This window comes from Ranitomeya variabilis, chromosome 4 (genome assembly GCF_051348905.1).
Source record: "Ranitomeya variabilis isolate aRanVar5 chromosome 4, aRanVar5.hap1, whole genome shotgun sequence".
Classification (NCBI taxonomy): domain Eukaryota; kingdom Metazoa; phylum Chordata; class Amphibia; order Anura; family Dendrobatidae; genus Ranitomeya; species Ranitomeya variabilis.
Genome location: NC_135235.1, coordinates 754,436,008 through 754,455,869, shown reverse-complemented (window position 1 = coordinate 754,455,869; position 19,862 = coordinate 754,436,008). Strand labels below are relative to the sequence as shown.

At 42.6% G+C, this 19,862-nt stretch overlaps 1 protein-coding gene across 2 annotated transcripts in view; it reads right to left on the bottom strand.

Annotated features, from left to right (window-relative positions):
• Positions 1–401: 401 nt before the first annotated feature.
• Positions 402–19,862, bottom strand: part of LOC143766830 (uncharacterized) — an 85,277-nt gene continuing 65,816 nt past the window's right edge. Inside the window, exon 7 of one of the 2 annotated variants that reach the window (XM_077254812.1) lies at positions 402–2,600. In XM_077254812.1, the coding sequence (XP_077110927.1) occupies positions 1,324–2,600 (1,277 nt within the window). In that variant the 3' untranslated portion in view covers positions 402–1,323. The remainder of the gene's footprint in view (positions 2,601–19,862) is intronic. The other variant, XM_077254811.1, reaches the window with a different exon arrangement.

The following is a 19,862-nucleotide window of genomic DNA, read 5'->3' as shown; positions in this document are numbered from 1 at the left end:
CCACTCGCATCATGTTTTTGTACAATTTGTCTATAATATATATACAGTGCCTTGCGAAAGTATTTGGCCCCCTGGAACTTTTCAACCTTTTCCCACATATCATGCTTCAAACATAAAGATACCAAATGTAAATTTTTGGTGAAGAATCAACAAGTGGAATACAATTGTGAAGTTGAACAAAATGTATTGGTTATTTTTAGTGATGAGCGAGTATACTCGTTGCTAGAGATTTCCCGAGCACGATTGGGTGACCTCCGAGTATGTATGACTGCTCGGAGATTTAGTTTTCATTGCGGCAGCTAAATGATTTACAGCTATTAGCTAGGCTGAGTACATGTGGGGGTTGCCTGGTTGCTAGGGATTCCCCACATGTAATCAAGCTGGCAATTAGCTGTAAATCATTTAGCTGCCGTGATAAATTTCCGAGCAGTCAAATACCCGGAGGTTACCCGAGCGTGCTTGGGAAATCTCGAGCAAGGAGTACACTCGCTCATCACTAGTAATTTTAAATTTCAGTAAGAATTCAGAAACTGAAAAGTGGGGTGTGCAATATTTTTCGGCCCCTTTACTTTTAGAGCAGCAAAGTCACTCCAGAAGTTCATTGTGGATCTCTGAATGATCCAATGTTGTCCTAAATGCCTAATGATAAATATAATCCACCTGTGTGTAATCAAGTCTCCGTGTAAGGCCTCTTTCACACGTCCTGATATTTCCGGTACCGGAAAAACCGGTACCGGAGATATCCGTGTCCGTGTGCTCAAGTGGCACATCAGTGTGGCACACGTGCGGCATCCGTGTGCCGCCCGTGTGCCGCCTGAGGACCACACGGACCGTGCAGGAGACAGCGCTACACTTAGCGCTGTCCCCCCCGCATGTGGTGCTGAAGGCAGAATTCATCTCTTCTCCCCCAGCGTTCGTTGGAGAGAAGAGATGAAAGATCTTTTTTTTTTGGGGGGGGGGGTGAAAAATAAAAGTTTTCATGTGCCCCCCGCCTCCCCCCCCAGTGCGCCGCCCAGCCCCTTGCCGAAGAAATACTCACCTAGCTCCCGCGATGTCTCCTCTGTCCTCTCAGCGCTGGCAGCTTCTCCTGTGTGAGCGGTCACGTGGGACCGCTCATTACAGTCAGTGAATATTCCCTATAAATATAAGTTTAGTTTTATCCTTTTGTCAGGAAACATGAGGAATGACAGGAGAAAACCCATTTAGGAAGATTCAATTTTGGTTAAAACTATTCCAACATTATGAACATAAAAAAGGCTTCTCCCCTATGTGACGTCTCTGATGTTTATTAACAGTTGATTTCCAAGTAAAATATTTCCCACATTAAGAAAATGTAAAAGTTTTCTCCTCTGTGTGACTGCACTGATGTCTAACAAGATGCGGTTTCCATTTAAAACATTTCCCACATTCTGAACAGGAAAAGGGCTTCTCCCCTGTGTGAGTTCTCTGGTGACTAACAAGATTCCCTTTACGGTTAAAACATTTCCCACATTCTGAACAGGAAAAAGGCTTCTCCTCTGTGTGACTGCTCTGATGTCTAACAAGAAGAGGTTTCCATTTAAAACATTTCCCACATTCTGAACAGGAAAAAGGCTTCTCCCCTGTATGAGTTCTCTGGTGACTAACCAAATATGATTTCTGGATAAAACATTTCCCACATTCTGAACACGAAAAAGGCTTCTCTCCTGTGTGAGTTCTTTGGTGTGTAACAAGACTCCTTTTCTGGTTAAAACATTTCCCACATTCTGAACATGAAAAAGGCTTCTCCCCTGTGTGAGTTAGTTGGTGTGTAACAAGACTCCCTTTCTGGTTAAAACATTTCCCACATTCTGAACATGAAAAAGGCTTCTCCCCTGTGTGAGATATTTGGTGTCTAACAAGACTCTCTTTGAAGGTAAAACATTTCCCACATTCTGAACAGGAAAAAGGCTTCTCTCCTGTGTGAGTTCTCTGGTGACTAACAAGAAGCACTTTCAATTTAAAACATTTCCCACATTCTGAACATGAATAAGGCTTCTCCCCTGTGTGAGTTCTATGGTGATTAACCAAATCTGATTTCCATTTAAAACATTTCCCACATTCTAAACATGAAAAAGGCATCTCCCCTGTGTGAGCTATTTGGTGTGTAACAAGATGCCCTTTGGAGGTAAAACATTTCCCACATTCTGAACATGAAAAAGGCTTCTCCCCTGTGTGAGTTATTTGGTGTCGAACAAGATGCCATTTCTGATTAAAACATTTCCCACATTCTAAACAGGAAAAAGGCTTCTCCCCTGTGTGAGTTCTTTGGTGCTTAACAAGATGCCATTTCTTTTTAAAACATTTCCTACATTCTGAACATGAAACTGACTTATTTGCTTTAGGAGCAGTTTGTTTTTTAATGCCTCTTTTGTGACTTTGCTTTTCCTTAGTAGTCAATAATGAATCAGAAGATGGGACCTGTTTCATAGGATCAGATGACAGATCTTTGCTGTGAATGGATGATGCTATATCTGGAGTAATGGCATTCACTTCAGTTGTATCTTGTAGGATCTCAAGATCATTAGATTTAAAAATTGAAGATGTCAACTGTCCCTCTGATCTCCTGGTACAGTCATCTGCTAAGATAAAAGATAAATGTTTAATAACATATCCTTGAGTTTTATATATTTGAACATTCTACTTAAACTGTCCATAAAAATGGCAAGCTATGTAAAAAACTTTAATTATTTACCAAGACAATGACAGTTCACAGTCTAATAGAAAACCTTGTTGGATGAACTAGTAATGAGTGGTGTTCAACTGTTTGTTCATTCTGCCTCCCAAATATTGAATAAAAAGAAACCAATCAATGTTAAGTGGGCAAAATAATACCAATTCTCATCTCACAAAAAACAAGTCCCCACTCAGGTCCATCATCTGTCAATGGAAAAACAGAGATTCCCACACTATTTGTGGCTCAAAGGCTGTTGACAAGCAACAAAGTTTATATAAACCAATCCAGCAAAATCCGCTCTCACTTCTGAGTCTTTCAGTGTGCTCAAACAACATTTAGGATCCCTGTATTTAGCAATATTATAGTTGTTGGTACCCCTCGTTTAATGACAGAAAAACCCACAATGGTCACAGAAATAACTTGAATCTGACAAAAGTAATAATAAATAAAAAATATATTAAAATGAACAAATGAAAGTCAGACATTGCATTTCGACCATGCTTCCACAGAGTTTAAAAAAAAAATAAAACTGATGAATTATGCCTGGACAGAAATGATGGAACCCTTAACTTAACCGCTTCATGACCGCCAACAGTAGATAAACGTCGGCGCTAGCAACACTTCCTGTGACCCCTGACCTCATCTAGACCTGATTGGTTCAGGTCCTGATGACGTCATCGTCACACCACCCAATGAGAGAAATCACTTGGAAAGTTTGTTATAGCAACTTACTTTCCTGGGCGATCTGCCTCATAAAAACGCGGTTTCTCCTCAGATTGCCTGTCATTGAGATTAGAGGAGAACCATTGTTTGAAATGCTGCTGTCAGTCAGCGATCTTGTTATAAAGTAAAAAAAAACATAAGGCAGGTTAGGGTTAGTGTTCGGGATAAAGTTAGGGTTACTGTTAGGCTAATGTTAGAGTTAGGGTTTATTCTAAAGTTAGGGTTAGGCTAAAGAATTAGGCTTTTCTCAATTGTCTCCCCAATAATTTGGTCACCTCAGTCACGTCAGTCAGTCGGGTCACGTCAGAGTTTTCTATTAACGGGAAAAAAAAAAAAAAAGAGTAAAATGGCCCGTCAGTATTACAGTGCAGAGGAGGCTTATGCACTTTTATGTTCTGACAGCGCAGTGCCAGATGGCGATGTGGATTTCGAGGGCTTTAGTAGCAGCGACAGTGATAGCTCAGAGATGAGCAGTGAATCTGGTCCATCCTCACACACAAGGACCAGTACAACAAGAAGGACAAATAACGCTTCTGGAGAAATGTCTCCAACTTAGGGAACAATGCCCAGTACTAGCGCTGTCCCTAGTGCTCGTGAATTGGGCACTACAATGACATTTTTGCAATTTTTTCTCTAAAACTTCCACTATGTTTCTGGAAATCATCCGTATAGTGAAAATGGTCACTATATCCATAGATGAATTCCCAGAGGGGTGTCAGTTCCAAAATGGGGTCACTTCAGGGGGATTCTGTTGTTCTGGCACTTAGCGGCTCTCCAAAGTGCCATAACAGCAGAATCTCCCCTGAAGTGACCCCATTTTGGAAATGACACCCCTCTGAGAATTGGAAATCACACCCCTCTGCGAATTCATCTATGGTGTAGTGACCATTTACCCATCTACCTATTTTCCAATGTAAAATCTGGGGTTAAAACAACAGTTTAGTGGTAACAATGTAATTATTTTTTCTTCACTGCCCAATGGTATAATTTTCTGTGGAACAACTGTGGTGTCAGTATGCTCACTGCACCACTAGAAAAATTCATTCAGGGAAGTATTTTGTAAAATGTAGTCACTTTTGGGGGCTTATACTGTTCTGGCTCCTCAGGGACTCTGGCAATGTGACATGTCACCCACAAACAATTCCAGCAAAATCTGCTCTCCAATATAGCGCTCCTTCCCTTCTGAGCTCTGCCATGCGCCAAAACAGTGGTTTACCCCCACATATGGGATGTCAGCATACTCAGGACAAATTGCACAACAACTTTTGGGGTCCAATTTCTCCTGTTACCCTTTGGAATAACAAAAATTGAAACAATTTTTGAGGAAAGAAAAATGATTTTCTATTTTCACGGGTCTACGTAATTAACTTCTGTGAAGCACTTGGGGGTTCAAAGTGCCCACCACACATCTAGATAAGTTCCTTGGGGGGGTCTAGTTTCCAAAATGGGGTCACTTGTGGGGGTTTCCAATGTTTAGGCACATCAGGGGCTCTCCAAACGTGACATCACAACCACTAATTATTCCAGCATATTTTACATTCAAAAAATCAAAATGGCGCGACTTCACTTCCGAGCACTGCCGTGTGCCCAAACAGTAGATTTCCCTACATATGGGGTATCGGCATGCTCAGGAGAAATTGCACAACAAAATGTATAGTCCATTTTCTCCTGTTAACCTTGCGAAAGTAAAAAAAATTAGGCTTAAAGGAAAATTGTTGTGAAAGAAAAGTAAATGTTCATTTTTTCCTTCCACGTCCCTTCTGCTCCTGTGAAGCACCTGAGAGGTTAATAAACTCCTAAAATGTGGTTTTGCGCACGTAGAGGTGTGCAGTTTTTAGAATGGTGTCACTTTTGGGTATTTTCTGTCATATTGACCCCCCAAACTCACTTCAAATGTAAGGTGTCCCCAAAAAATTTTTTAGTACATTTTGTTGTAAAAATGAGCAATCGCTGGTCAACTTTTAACCCTTATAACTTCTTAAAATAAAAAATTGTGCTGATGTAAAGAAGAGATGTGGGAAATGTTATGTATTAGCTATTTTGTGATATGACTGATTTAAGAGCATAAAAATTTTGAAAATTTCGAAATTTTTGCAAAATTTCCATTTTTTTAACAAATAAACGCACGTTATATCAGAGAAACGTTACCACTATAATAAAGTACAAGATGTCACAAGAAAACGATCTCAGAATGACCAGGATTCATTGAAGCGTTAGAGTTATGACCTCATGAAGTGACACTGGTCAGAATTAAAAAAATTGGCCAGGTCATGAAGGCAAAAACAGGCTATGGCGCGAAAGGGTTAATATTTTGCTGCACAAGCTTTTGAGGCAATCACTGCAATCAAACGATTCCTGTAACTGTCATTGAGACTTCTGCACCTCTCGACTGGTATTTTGGCCACTCCTCAAGAGCAAACTGCTCCAGTTGTCTCGTGTTTGAAGGTTGCCTTTTCCAGGCGGCATGTTTCAGCTCTTTCCAAAGATGATCAATAGGATTTAGGTCAGAGCTCACAGAAGGCCACTTCAGAATAGTCCAATGTTTCCCTCTTAGCCATTCTTGGGTGTTTTTAGCTGTGTGTTTTCGGTCATTATTAGTGATGAGCGAGTATACTCGTTGCTCGGGTGGTCTCCGAGTATTTGGAACTGCTTGGAGATTTAGTTTTTGACACAGCTGCATGATTTATGGCTGCTATCCAGCCTGAGTACATTTGGGGGTTGCCTGGTTGCTAGGGAATTCACACATGTATTCAAGCTATCAGCTGAGACAACGAAAACTAACTCTCCGTGCACTTACAAATACTCGGTGATCACCCGAGCATGCTCGGGAAAACTCGAGCAACGAGTATACTCACTAATCACTAGTCATTATCCTGTTGCAAGACCCATGACCTGCGCCTGAGACAAAGCTTTCTGTATAAATATAGATAAGCGGTGCACTCCTGCGCAGATCATGAAAAATGGGGTGCAAAACCTAGCCAGTAAAGTAGAATACATAAACAAGGAAGAAAAAGACTAGACCAATAACGGTATGCACACCCATAGAATATACAAAATATCGAAAACTTTTATTACACCTCAAAAGGACAAGTACACAGTAAAACCATTTAAAAAGGCCTGAATACAGAACCATGGGCCGCCACCCCTGAATACATGTTACAAAAAAAATGATAATAACACACATGGATAAAGTGCTTAATATTAAATATATACAATGTCTCCTGTTTATGCAGATAGTATTTCAAATCACAAAATAATACATGCCACAAGCAATGAACATACACTGACCAGTAATCAATTTGCTGAGATTATATAGACAGAACATATCAGTATAGAGTTTTAAATGAGCATGCTCACTGTCCTGTTCAATGTAAAGAATATAAAGGCATAAAGTGTTAAATGGGCATGCTCTTTGCCCAGAATAGTGATCACAGAATAATAATACATGCCACAGCTAATGGTGATATACTGACCAGTCATCGATTTACTGAGACTCTATAGACGGTACATGAAAGTGTAAAGTTTTGAATGAGCGTGCTCACTGTCCTGTTCAATATAGATAGAATAAAGGCATGAAGTGTTAAGTGAGCATGCTCTTTACCCAGTGTATTGATAGCATGAATAAGACTATCTGAGCATGGGCATAGACTATACGCCCAAGACCTTAATCGGGCACATACCAATCACCCCCTATTAATTGAAATACGCAGAGAGAGATCTATCACAAGTCTGGCACAATAGCCTGCATGGAATTGAATGAAAAAAGTGGAGAAAAGGGAGAAAGGAATGTGCCAAAAGATACAGCACCAATGCTAAGTAATGGTATACCATGAAGCAGGATGCCTGGAAAAAGTAGGAGACAAGCTCAGGGGTGAGGCGAGAGCCCCACGCGTATCGCTGCAGGCGCAGCTTCGTCAGGGGAAGTGAAGGAAGTACGCCTCCTCTGAGGTTAATATACAAGTATTCATAATGAATAAAATACGAACTGGTGTGTAGCCCTGGAGCATCGCGTCAGCGGAAGCCACCGCATGTGTGCCATTGTGATGGTGCTGATGCACATGCAAAATGGCAACACTAGGGGGAGAAGTACACACATGCGCAGAGTCATTACAACATGGTAGGCGGCATTTTCTGAAGAGCAGAGCCTGAGTGCCGGTCAATGCATACAGACAGGAGACCCTATATGTTACAAATGCATCCGGGCGCAACAAATAAACAAAATATTATATTAGAAAAAGCAGTGATGCTATATTAGCACTATGAGTAAGGCCCATACAGGCGCATACTCAGAAGGATGGCAACCAACGGAGGAATCAGTCACAGAGGGACAGCCATCATAGCAGACCCAAAAGTACCCATATCCAGCAGAAAGATTAGGATACTGTTCGGGGTAGAGTAAGGACTCTTAGAGCCCCAGAGATATAAACCACTACTATGTTGATAACCAAATATTCACGGAAAAGCGTGTTGTAATAATATCTTCAAATGGACTGTCAGGTCAATGGATAGTGATAGCCAAAGAAGTATATGCACAACCATCTAATATATAAAGCTGAGTGTGTGTGTGTGTGTGTGTGTGTGTGTGTGTGTGTGTGTGTGTGTGTGTGTGTGTGTGTGTGTGTGTGTGTGTGTGTGTGTGTGTGTGTGTGTGTGTGTGTGTGTGTGTGTCCGGGATTGGCATCTGAACCGTCGCAGCTACACCCACAAAATTTTGCACAGTCACACGTCTGGACCCCGAGAGCGTCAAAGCTATGTTGTGAGGTGAAATTTTAACCCCACGCTTTCCAATTCACCAAACAATTTTGCCCCTATCTACATAATGGGGAAAAAATTAAAGGAAAAGTGTTGGAGGCAAATTAACAGCTGCCAGATGTGAACAAGGGGGACTTAAAGAATGAGAGCGATGGCGCCAAAGAGTATATACTGTACAGTTGCTAAGGTGGAGCCCCAACATGGGATAATCACCACACCACCATGGGGATATGAACACACACACAAAATGCGCCACACACTACCACGTGCTCGAACACATATACCACCCTCAGCACACATTTCACCACACATACACCAACCTCGCCACATAAAAGTCGAAACACAAAAGTCGCCGCTCAAAACTCGCCGCGCGCAAAACTCTCCACATGCAAAACTCGCCACACGTGCAAAACTCACCTCATGGAAAACTCGCCACACGCAAAACTTGCACACGCGGAAAAATTGCCACATGCACAAAAGTTGCAACACATGCAAAAGTTGCCTCACACAAAACTTGCACATACTCAAAAGGCACCACACATAAAACTCGCCACGCGCAAAACTCGCCATGCGCAAAACTTGCTGCACACAACTTGCTACACTAACCTGTCACATGCAACTCGACACACAAAAAGTTGCTACACGCATGTCGCCACACAAAACTCATCTAACAAAAGTCGCTACATGCATGTCGCCACATGCAACTCAACACACAGAACTTGACACACGAAACTCGCCCTAAAACACACACAAGTCTGGTATTATCCTTCAAAAATAAAAATCTGTTTAATAAGCAGACAAAACTACAAGAGCAACAAATGTACCATATAGGAATCTGGCAGCTGTCAGTCACATGACCTGTCTATTATGTGTATGTGTGAGCTAATATATACTGCCAGGGGGTGGGCTTACTGTTGGCTGGGGATTCATCAGGCTGCCAATTTAGCTTTCAAATACTGAGGTAAAAATACTGACCAAATAACGTGTGAACGAGGTCTAATACAGGAGGAGATGACATACAGATATATACTATATACAGGAGGAGATGACACACAGGTATATACTATTTACAGGGGAGATGACACACAGGTATATACTATATACAGGAGGAGATGACACAGATATATACTATATACAGGAGAGATGACACACAGGTATATACTATATAGAGGAGGAGATGACATACAGGTACATACTACATACAGCAGGAGATGACATACAGGTATATACTATATACAGGAGAAGATGACACACAGGTATATACTATATACAGGAGCAGATTACCTACAGGTATATAGTATATTCAGGAGGAGATGACATATAGGTATATGCTATGTATAGGAGGAGATGACATACAGGTATATACTATATACAGGAGGAGATGACACACAGATATATACTATATATAGGTGAGATGACACACAGGTATATACTATATATAGGAGGAGATGACATACAGGTATATACTATATACAGGGGACATGACACACAGCAGGTATATACTATATACAGGGGAGATGACATACAGGTATATACTATATACAGGAGGAGATGACACACAGGTATATACTATATACAGGAGCAGATTACCTACAGGTATATAGTATATTCAGGAGGAGATGACATATAGGTATATGCTATGTATAGGAGATGACATACAGGTATATACTATATACAGGAGGAGATGACACACAGATATATACTATATATAGGTGAGATGACACACAGGTATATACTATATATAGGAGGAGATGACACAGGTATATACTATATACAGGGGACATGACACACAGCAGGTATATACTATATACAGGGGAGATAACATACAGGTATATACTATATACAGGAAATGACATACAGGTGTATACTATATATAAGGGAGATGACAAACATGTATATACTGAGGTGAAAATGAGAGGTGTGAGGTGAAAATGAAAAGGTGTGAGTGCAAAATGAGAGGAGTGAGGGGAAATAGTGGAGTGATCGGAAAATGACAGATGTGAGGTCGAAATGACAAGTGTTAGGGGGGAATGAGAGGAGTGAGGGGGGAAATGAGGTGTGAGGGAGAAAATGAGAGATGTGAGGGGGAAAATGAAAGATGTGATGGGGAAAATGAGAGGCGTGATGGGAAAATAAGAGAAGTGAGGTGCTATAACTAACCACAGATATTTACTATGCCCAGGCAACGCCGGGCTCTTCAGCTAGTTTATCTATATAAATAGGGCTATAGTGGAGCACCCATGGACCGGGTGTCCGACCTTGTATACAGCCACAAAAACTCACATCATAGTGCAGATACATAGCTCGCTACATAGCCCATAACAAGGAGTACAATTATTAGTGTACATCCACATAACTTGTTAGCAACGGGATCCATAAATATCTTAGTTCCTGGTCGGTAAGTAACACGCGCCAAATCCTATGGGTCAGTTCATGTGAGTACTTAGGTTTGAACAGAATCGTGTTACACTTCACAATGGCCAAATCCATATCTGTTACAAGTCCAGACAGATCGCCGTCGATATATGTCTCCAACTCCTCTCAATCCTGTAGCCCAAATAGTGAAGAAAAAATAAACAAAACAAAGAATGGAAAAAAATATAATAATAAAAAGTAAAAATAAAAAATGAAAAATAGTCATAGAGCATGTGGGCCTCCATCACTGCATCGCCAATGGCCCAGTCTGTAATTCAAAGAATATGGGCCCCTAATTGTAAGTGTCGCTGGTATCCGCACGTTGTGTGCAATATTCATGATGATAGGAACACAAATGTTATGACCTGGTGGTTAAGGAGCAACATGGGACGAGCTCTGAGGAGGTGGTATCTGTACTGACCGCAGTTCCTGATCCTAACACCAACACTAGAAGTAGCCGTGGGATGTTCCTGTCACTCCCTAAACACCTCGTCACAGCCTGAGAACTACCCCTAAGGATGGAAACAGAAAGCTATCTTGCCTCAGAGAAAATCCCCAAAGGAAAGATAGCCCCCCACAAATATTGACTGTGAGTGGAAAGGGAAATGACATACACAGAATGAAAACAGTATTTAGCAAAGGAGGCCAATTCTAACTAGATAGACAGAACAGGAAAGGATACTGTGCGGTCAGTATTAAAAGCTAAAAATCCACACAGAGTTTACAAAAATAATCTCCACACCGACTCACGGTGTGGAGGGCAAATCTGCTTCCCCAGAGCTTCCAGCTAAGCTGAATATATCATACTGACAAGCTGGACAAGAAAAAACATAACATGAGCTGAGCGATTAAGTCCACAGCAAGTGGACAACCAAAAGAACAAGCAAGGACTTATCTTTTGCTGAAATGGCAGGCTATCAGAGAAATCCAAGGAGAGATCTGAATCCAATGAAGAAACATTGACAGCTGGCACTGGCTTAAGACTAGAGCCAGGCTAAATAGCAGAGCCAGGAGAGACGATCAGTGGAAGCAGCTGCTAATGCTAAACCCAAGGAGCAGCAGTTCCACTTAAAACCACCGGACGGAGCACAAGGGCAGAATTCACGAAAGTGCCATTTACAACCACCGGAGGGAGCCCAAGAACGGAATTCACAACAGTACCCCCCGCTTGAGGAGGGGTCACCGAACCCTCACCAGAGCCCCCAGGCCGATCAGAATGAGGCAAGTGAAAAGCACGAACCAAATCGGCAGCGTGGACATCGGAGGCAACAACCCAAGAATTATCCTCCTGGCCATAACAGAAAAGGACGGTAATGAGCAAATCAGGGTAACAGACAAAAGAAATTTAGGCTGTACAGTACTAATGGTAACAGACCTAGCGACCCTCTTAGTACGCTTAGGGTAATCAGAAATAACATGAGCAGAATCACCACAGTAAAAACACAGCCCATTCTGACGTCTGAATTCCTGCCGTTCTGCTCTAGTCAAAATCCTATCACACTGCATAGGCTCAGGACTCCGCTCAGAGGACACTGCCATATGGTGCACAACCTTGCGCTCGCGCAGGCGCCGATCAATCTGAATGGCCAGAGACATTGATTCGTTCAAACCAGCAGGCGTGGGGAACCCCACCATAACATCTTTAAAGGGAACCTGTCACCACGTTTTTGGAAGATGGGATAAAAATAGCGTTAAATAGGGGCAGAGGTGGGCGTTACATTAGTGTGTGTGTTATGCGTTTATTACCCACCTAAGTTGCCGAAATAACTTTGCAAAGTCTCCGTTTTCGCCTGTCAATCAGGCTGGTCAGGTCACATGGGCGTGGTGTCTTCACCCAGATTTGGCGTAGTTTTCCGTTGGTGGCGTAGTGGTGTGCGCATGCCCAAAGTCCGGAATCCCCTTCCAGGGGATTTAAAATAGCGCGGTGTTCGTTATTGCATTGGTGATCGGTGGGCGCGGCCATCTTCCTTTGGCCGCGCGTGCGCAGAAGCGGCGCTCTGCTGGCCGCGGCTTCAGGAAAATGGCCGCCGCGATATCCATCTGCGCACGCGCGGCATCCCGCGGCCATTTTCCTGAAGCCGCGGCCAGCAGAGCGCCGCTTCTGCGCACGCGCGGCCAAAGGAAGATGGCCGCGCCCACCGATCACCAATGCAATAACGAACACCGCGCTATTTTAAATCCCCTGGAAGAGGATTCCGGACTTTGGGCATGCGCACACCACTACGCCACCAACGGAAAACTACGCCAAATCTGGGGGAAGACAACGCCCATGCGACCTGACCAGCCTGATTGACAGGCGAAAACGGAGACTTTGCAAAGTTATTTCGGCAACTTAGGTGGGTAATAAACGCATAACACACACACTAATGTAACGCCCACCTCTGCCCCTATTTAACGCTATTTTTATCCCATCTTCCAAAAACGTGGTGACAGGTTCCCTTTAAGGGCTTCAGAAAGACCCTTTCTGAAAATTGCTGCCAGGGCATACTCATTCCATTTAGTGAGCACAGACCACTTTCTAAATTTCTGGGAGTATACTTCTGCCGCTTCCTGACCCTGACACAGAGCCAGCAAGGTTTTTTCTGCCTGATCCACAGAATTAGGTTCGTCATACAGCAATCCGAGCGCTTGAAAAAATGCATCTATGCAGCAATGCCGGATCCCCTGATTCAAGGGAGAATACCCAGTCCTGAGGGTCTCCACGCAGCAGAGAAATGACAATCTTCACCTGCTGAATGGGGTCACCAGAGGAACGGGGTCTCAAAGCAAAAAACAATCTGCAGTTATTTTTAAAGTTCAAAAATTTGGATCTATCCCCAAAAAACAAATCAGCAGTAGGAATTCTAGGCTCTAAAGCCGGAGTCTGAACAACATAATCTTGGATACTCTGTACCCTTGCAGCGAGTTGATCCACATGAGAAAACAAACCCTGAACATCCATGTCAGCGCCAAAATCCTGAACCACCCAGAGATTAAGGGGAAAAAAAGATAAAACAGGCTGCAGAAAAAAAACAATGGCTCAGAACTTTTCTTTTCCCTCTTTTGAGATGCATTCAACACATTGCTGGCCAGCTGTACTGTTATGACCTGGTGGTTAAGGAGCAACATGGGACGAGCTCTGAGGAGGTGGTATCTGTACTGACCGCAGTTCCTGATCCTAACACCAACACTAGAAGTAGCCGTGGGATGTTCCTGTCACTCCCTAGACACCTCTTCACAGCCTGAGAACTAACTACCCCTAAGAATGGAAACAGAAAGCTATCTTGCCTCAGAGAAAATCCCCAAAGGAAAGATAGCCCCCCACAAATATTGACTGTGAGTGGAAAGGGAAATGACATACACAGAATGAAAACAGTATTTAGCAAAGGAGGCCAATTCTAACTAGATAGACAGAACAGGAAAGGATATTGTGCGGTCAGTATTAAAAGCTAAAAATCCACACAGAGTTTACAAAAATAATCTCCACACCGACTCACGGTGTGGAGGGCAAATCTGCTTCCCCAGAGCTTCCAGCTAAGCTGAATATATCATACTGACAAGCTGGACAAGAAAAAACATAACATGAGCTGAGCGATTAAGTCCACAGCAAGTGGACAACCAAAAGAACAAGCAAGGACTTATCTTTTGCTGAAATGGCAGGCCATCAGAGAAATCCAAGGAGAGATCTGAATCCAACCAAGAAACATTGACAGCTGGCACTGGCTTAAGACTAGAGCCAGGCTAAATAGCAGAGCCAGGAGAGACGATCAGTGGAAGCAGCTGCTAATGCTAAACCCAAGGAGCAGCAGTTCCACTTAAAACCACCGGAGGGAGCCCAAGGGCACAATTCACAAAAGTGCCATTTACAACCACCGGAGGGAGCCCAAGAACGGAATTCACAACACAAAGCTCCTCGTAGCGAGGCCATGTTCCTCCATATTCAGGTCCAAGTTCCATATAATAATGTCCAATCCCAGACTGATGAGGCCACCCAACACAATGAACAAGATGACACTCTAAGGAAACAGAACACAAGTGTATACAAAATGGATACAATCACTATAGTTATAACGGACTCACAGAGCAGAAGAAAGGAAGGGGAAACAACGAAATAAACGATATACAATCAAGGTCCGGGCAAGATCTACTATGCATACTTCAGCCCAGGAACCCCGTAAACAATAGTTCTTCATTTAATCCCCGTGGGTCTACAGACCGAAGATTAAAAATCCATCTGGATTCCGTTCGGAGGAGCTGATTATGTGAGTTACCACCCCTCCCTCCATAGGGTATTTTCTGCAGACCTACAACTTTGGTGTTAGTGGTGGAAACCCCATGTGCTGCCAAAAAATGTGCAGCCACCGGTGTGAGGGGCTTACCCTTGCGTTGCTCAGCGGCCGCCAGGTGAATAGTAGACAAATGCTTCTGTATTCTCTTTCTTAGCTCCTGGGAAGTTTGTCCAACGTACGGTTTACCACACGGACAGATGATAACATAAATGACGTCCCTCGTCTTGCAGTTGATGTAATGTTTGAGCCGATGAGTGGAAAGGTCTACTGGATTAGAAAAAACATTCCTAGTGGGTACCATAAAGGGACATACACTACAATTCCCACATGGAAAAGACCCCTTGAGATTGATACCTCTATTGAGTCTAACTGTGGGTCTTGAGAAATGACTATTTGTTAAAAGATCCCGTAGATTTGGGGCCCGTCTCGTTGCAAGCAGTGGTCTGTCACTTGTTACTTCCGCTGTTTGGGAGTCAGTTCTTAGAATAGACCAATGTCTATTGATAATGGTCTTTACCTGGTGCCAACTGCTATTGAAATCCGTGACAAATCTGGTGACTTTTTCCGACTTGCGTGGTCTAGAGGTCAGCAATGATGCTTGGTCCTCTCGTCGTGCTCTCTGAAAAGCTGACGATATCACTCGTTTGGGGTAACCTCTGTGCCTGAAACGTTTTGTTAGTTCCTGGGCCTGCGATAGAAAATCGACATCATGCGTACAATTGCGTCTTACTCGCAAAAACTGGCTAATGGGAACATCCACCTTGGTATGAGTAGGATGAAAACTACTATACTCAAGTAGAGAGTTGGTAGCTGTGGGCTTGCGGAAAAGATCCGTGACCAGTTGATGTCCTGCTACCGTGATTTTCAGATCCAAGTAAGTAACGGAGATGGTCGACAGAGTGTGTCAGCAAGATGTTATAAGTGTTGGTGTTCAAATCCTGTAAGAATTGTACACACTCAGTTTCGGTGCCCAGCCATAGAAAGAACACATCATCGATGTATCGATGCCAATGGCGCACCTTTTCTTGAAACGTAACAGACGGGTATACCACGGTCTCCTCCCACCAGCCTAAAAAGATATTAGCGTAGGCTGGCGCGCATTTAGCCCCCATGGGCACGCCAGACACCTGGAGGTAGAAGGTCCTATCAAATAAAAAGAAATTATGATATAGGACAAACTTAAGAAGCTCCAACAAAAACATGTGGTGTCTGGAATCCTCATGTTGTCTTGAATTGAGGAAAAAAGACAAAGCATTGATGCCGTCCTCATGGCTGATATTGGAATACAGCGATTCCACATCGCCTGTAACAAGATGGCTGGGCACCGAAACTGAGTGTGTACAATTCTTACAGGATTTGAACACCAACACTTATAACATCTTGCTGACACACTCTAAGTGTTGGTGTTCAAATCCTAACTAAGAACTAGGAACTAAGATATTTATGGATCCCTTTGCTAACAAGTTATGTGGATGTACACTAATAATTGTACTCCTTGTTATGGGCTATGTAGCGAGCTATGTATCTGCACTATGATGTGAGTTTTTGTGGCTGTATACAAGGTCGGACACCCGTTCCATGGGTGCTCCACTATAGCCCTATTTATATAGATAAATGGTTGTGCATATACTTCTTTGGCTATCACTATCCATTGACCTGACAGTCCATTTGGAGATATTATTACAACACGCTTTTCCGTGGATATTCGGTTATCAACATAGTAGTGGTTTATATCTCTGGGGCTCTAAGAGTCCTTACTCTACCCCGAACAGTATCCTAATCTTTCTGCTGCATATGGGTACTTTTGGGTCTGCTATGATGGCTGTCCCTCTGTGACTGATTCCTCCGTTGGTGTCATCCCTCTGAGTATGCGCCTGTATGGGCCTTACTCATAGTGCTAATATAGCATCACTGCTTTTTCTAATATAATATTTTGTTTATTTGTTGCGCCCGGATGCATTTGTAACATATAGGGTCTCCTGTCTGTATGCATTGACCGGCACTCAGGCTCTGCTCTTCAGTAAATGCCGCCTACGCATGTGTGTACTTCTCCCCCTAGTGTTGCCATTTTGCATGTGCATCAGCACCATCACAATGGCACACATGCAGTGGCTTCCACTGACGCGATGCTCCAGGGCTACACACCAGTTCGTATTTTATTCATTATGAATACTTGTATATTAACCTCAGAGGAGGCGTACTTCCTTCACTTCCCCTGACGAAGCTGCGCCTGCAGCGATACGCGTGGGGCTCTCGCCTCACCCCCGAGCCTGTCTCCTGCTTTTTCCAGGCATCCTGCTTCATGGTATACCATTACTTAGCATTGGTGCTGTATCTTTTGGCACATTCCTTTCTCCCTTTTCTCCACTTTTTTCATTCAATTCCATGCAGGCTATTGTGCCAGACTTGTGATAGTCCTCTCTCTGCGTATTTCAATTAATAGGGGGTGATTGGTATGTGCCTGATTAATGTCTTGGGCGTATAGTCTATGCCCATGCTTAGATAGTCTTATTCATGCTATCAATACACTGGGTAAAGAGCATGCTCACTTAACACTTCATGCCTTTATTCTATCTATATTGAACAGGACAGTGAGCACGCTCATTCAAAACTTTATACTTTCATGTTCCGTCTATAGAGTCTCAGTAAATCGATGACTGGTCAGTATATCACCATTAGCTGTGGCATGTATTATTATTCTGTGATCACTATTCTGGGCAAAGAGCATGCCCATTTAACACTTTATGCCTTTATATTCTTTACATTGAACAGGACAGTGAGCATGCTCATTTAAAACTCTATACTGATATGTTCTGTCTATAGAATCTCAGCAAATTGATTACTGGTCAGTGTATGTTCATTGCTTGTGGCATGTATTATTTTGTGATTTGAAATACTATCTGCATAAACAGGAGACATTGTATATATTTAATATTAAGCACTTTATCCATGTGTGTTATTATCATTATTTTTGTAACATGTATTCAGGGGTGGCGGCCTATGGTTCTGTATTCAGGCCTTTTTAAATGGTTTTACTGTGTACTTGTCCTTTTGACGTGTAATAAAAGTTTTTGATATTTTGTATATTCTATGGGTGTGCATACCATTATTGGTCTACTCTTTTTCTTCCTTGTTTATGAGACAAAGCTTTCTGACACTGGGCAGCACATTTTTCCCTAGAATCCCTTGATAGTCTTGAGATTTCATTGTACCCTGCACAGATTCTGGACACCCTGTGCCAGATGCAGCAAAGCAGCCCCAGAACATAACAGAGCCTCCGCCATGTTTCACAGTAGGGACAGTGTTCTTTCCGTGATATGCTTAATGTTTCCAACTGTGAACATAGAGCTGATGTGCCTTGCCAAAAAGTTCAATTTGTGTCTCATCTGTCCATAGGACATTCTCTCAGACGTTTTTGTGGCTTGTCAACATGTAGTTTAGCAAATTCCAGTCTGGTTTTTTTATGATTTTCATCAACAATGGTGTCCTCCTTGGTCGTCTCCCATGAATTCCACTTTGGCTCAGAAAAAGATGGATGGTGCGATTGGACACTGATGTTCCTTGAGCTTGAAGTTCACCTTAATCTGTTTAGAAGTTTTTCTTGGCTCTTTTGTTACCATTCGTATTATCCGTCTCTTTGATTTGTCATCAATTTTCCTCCTGCAGCCACATCCAGGAAGGATGGCTACAGTCCCATGGATCTTACATTTCTGAATAATATGTGCAACTGTAGTCACAGGAACATCAAGCTGCTTGGAGATGGTCTTATAACTTTTACCGTTAACATGTTTGTCTATAATTTTCTTTCTAATCTCCTGAGACAACTCTTTACTTCTCTTCCTCTGGTCCATGTTGAGTGTGATACACACCATGTCACCAAACAGCACAGGGAGTATCTGTAGCCCTATATACAGGCAACTCACTGATTCCAAGAGTGTAGACCCCTGTGATGCTAGTTAGTGGACACACCGCGATCTAACATGTCCCTTTGTCACATTATTTTCAGGGGTTCCATCATTTCTGTCTAGGCCTGTTTCATAAGTTCTATTATTATTTTTTTAATTCTGTGGAAGCATAGTTGAAAAGGAATGTCTGACTTTCATTTGTTCATTTTCATAGATTTTTTATTTATTATTACTTTTGTCAGATTCAAGTTATTTCTGTGACCATTGTGGGTTTTTCTGTCATTAAAAGAGGTGTACCAACAATTTTGACCACATATGTATAGATTATAACCCTCAGTGAATTAATTTATAAAATGGAATCACTTTATGAGGATTTTGACTATTCTGGTTTTCTGTCATTTGGTCATATTATGGCTTCTGCATATGGTGTGTCCAATATCATCTGGGATCTGTTCCTGCTGTCCAGCTGGAGTAATCTGCTCCCTACTTCAGCTAAGTGGAAAGTACCACACCCTACTAAAGCTCAAAGGACATGGCCGGAATCTGCCAGAAACAGCGTTGTTCTCCTCTGGTTCAGTCCTCTGTGCTCAGCTTGCGCTTGTGTATTTGTTTACTGTTGTGACCGTGGCCCTTTTTACTGACTACTCCGTGTCTTCTGATACTGTATTCTGTCCTTCTGGTTCTGACCCAGCTACCTGACTATTCTTCTTGTCATCTAACACAGAATAGCAGGTAACACCATGGTCCAAGCCTAGGGGTCCCAGTGTAAGTCCAGATCCATGTAATGGTGTTAAAGGGCGATGAGCAAGGCAATCCTTGGGATATGGAAAGCAGAGAAGATAGTGCCAAGCATGTTCATGGTGGAGATCTTTTGAGCTGCCAGTTGACCACGAACATTGCTCCCAATACATTGTGTCTGCAACCTACTCCAGCTAGATCTGCATTCAAACAGCTAAATGGCGCTCCTTCCCTTCTGAACAATGCCATGTGCCCAGAGAGTAGTGTACAATCATATGTAGGGTATTGTGAGAAGCTGGAAAATAATTTGTAAGATCCATTTGTTTTCTATTATCCTTTGTGAATAATTCCAAAGTTATCCCCACA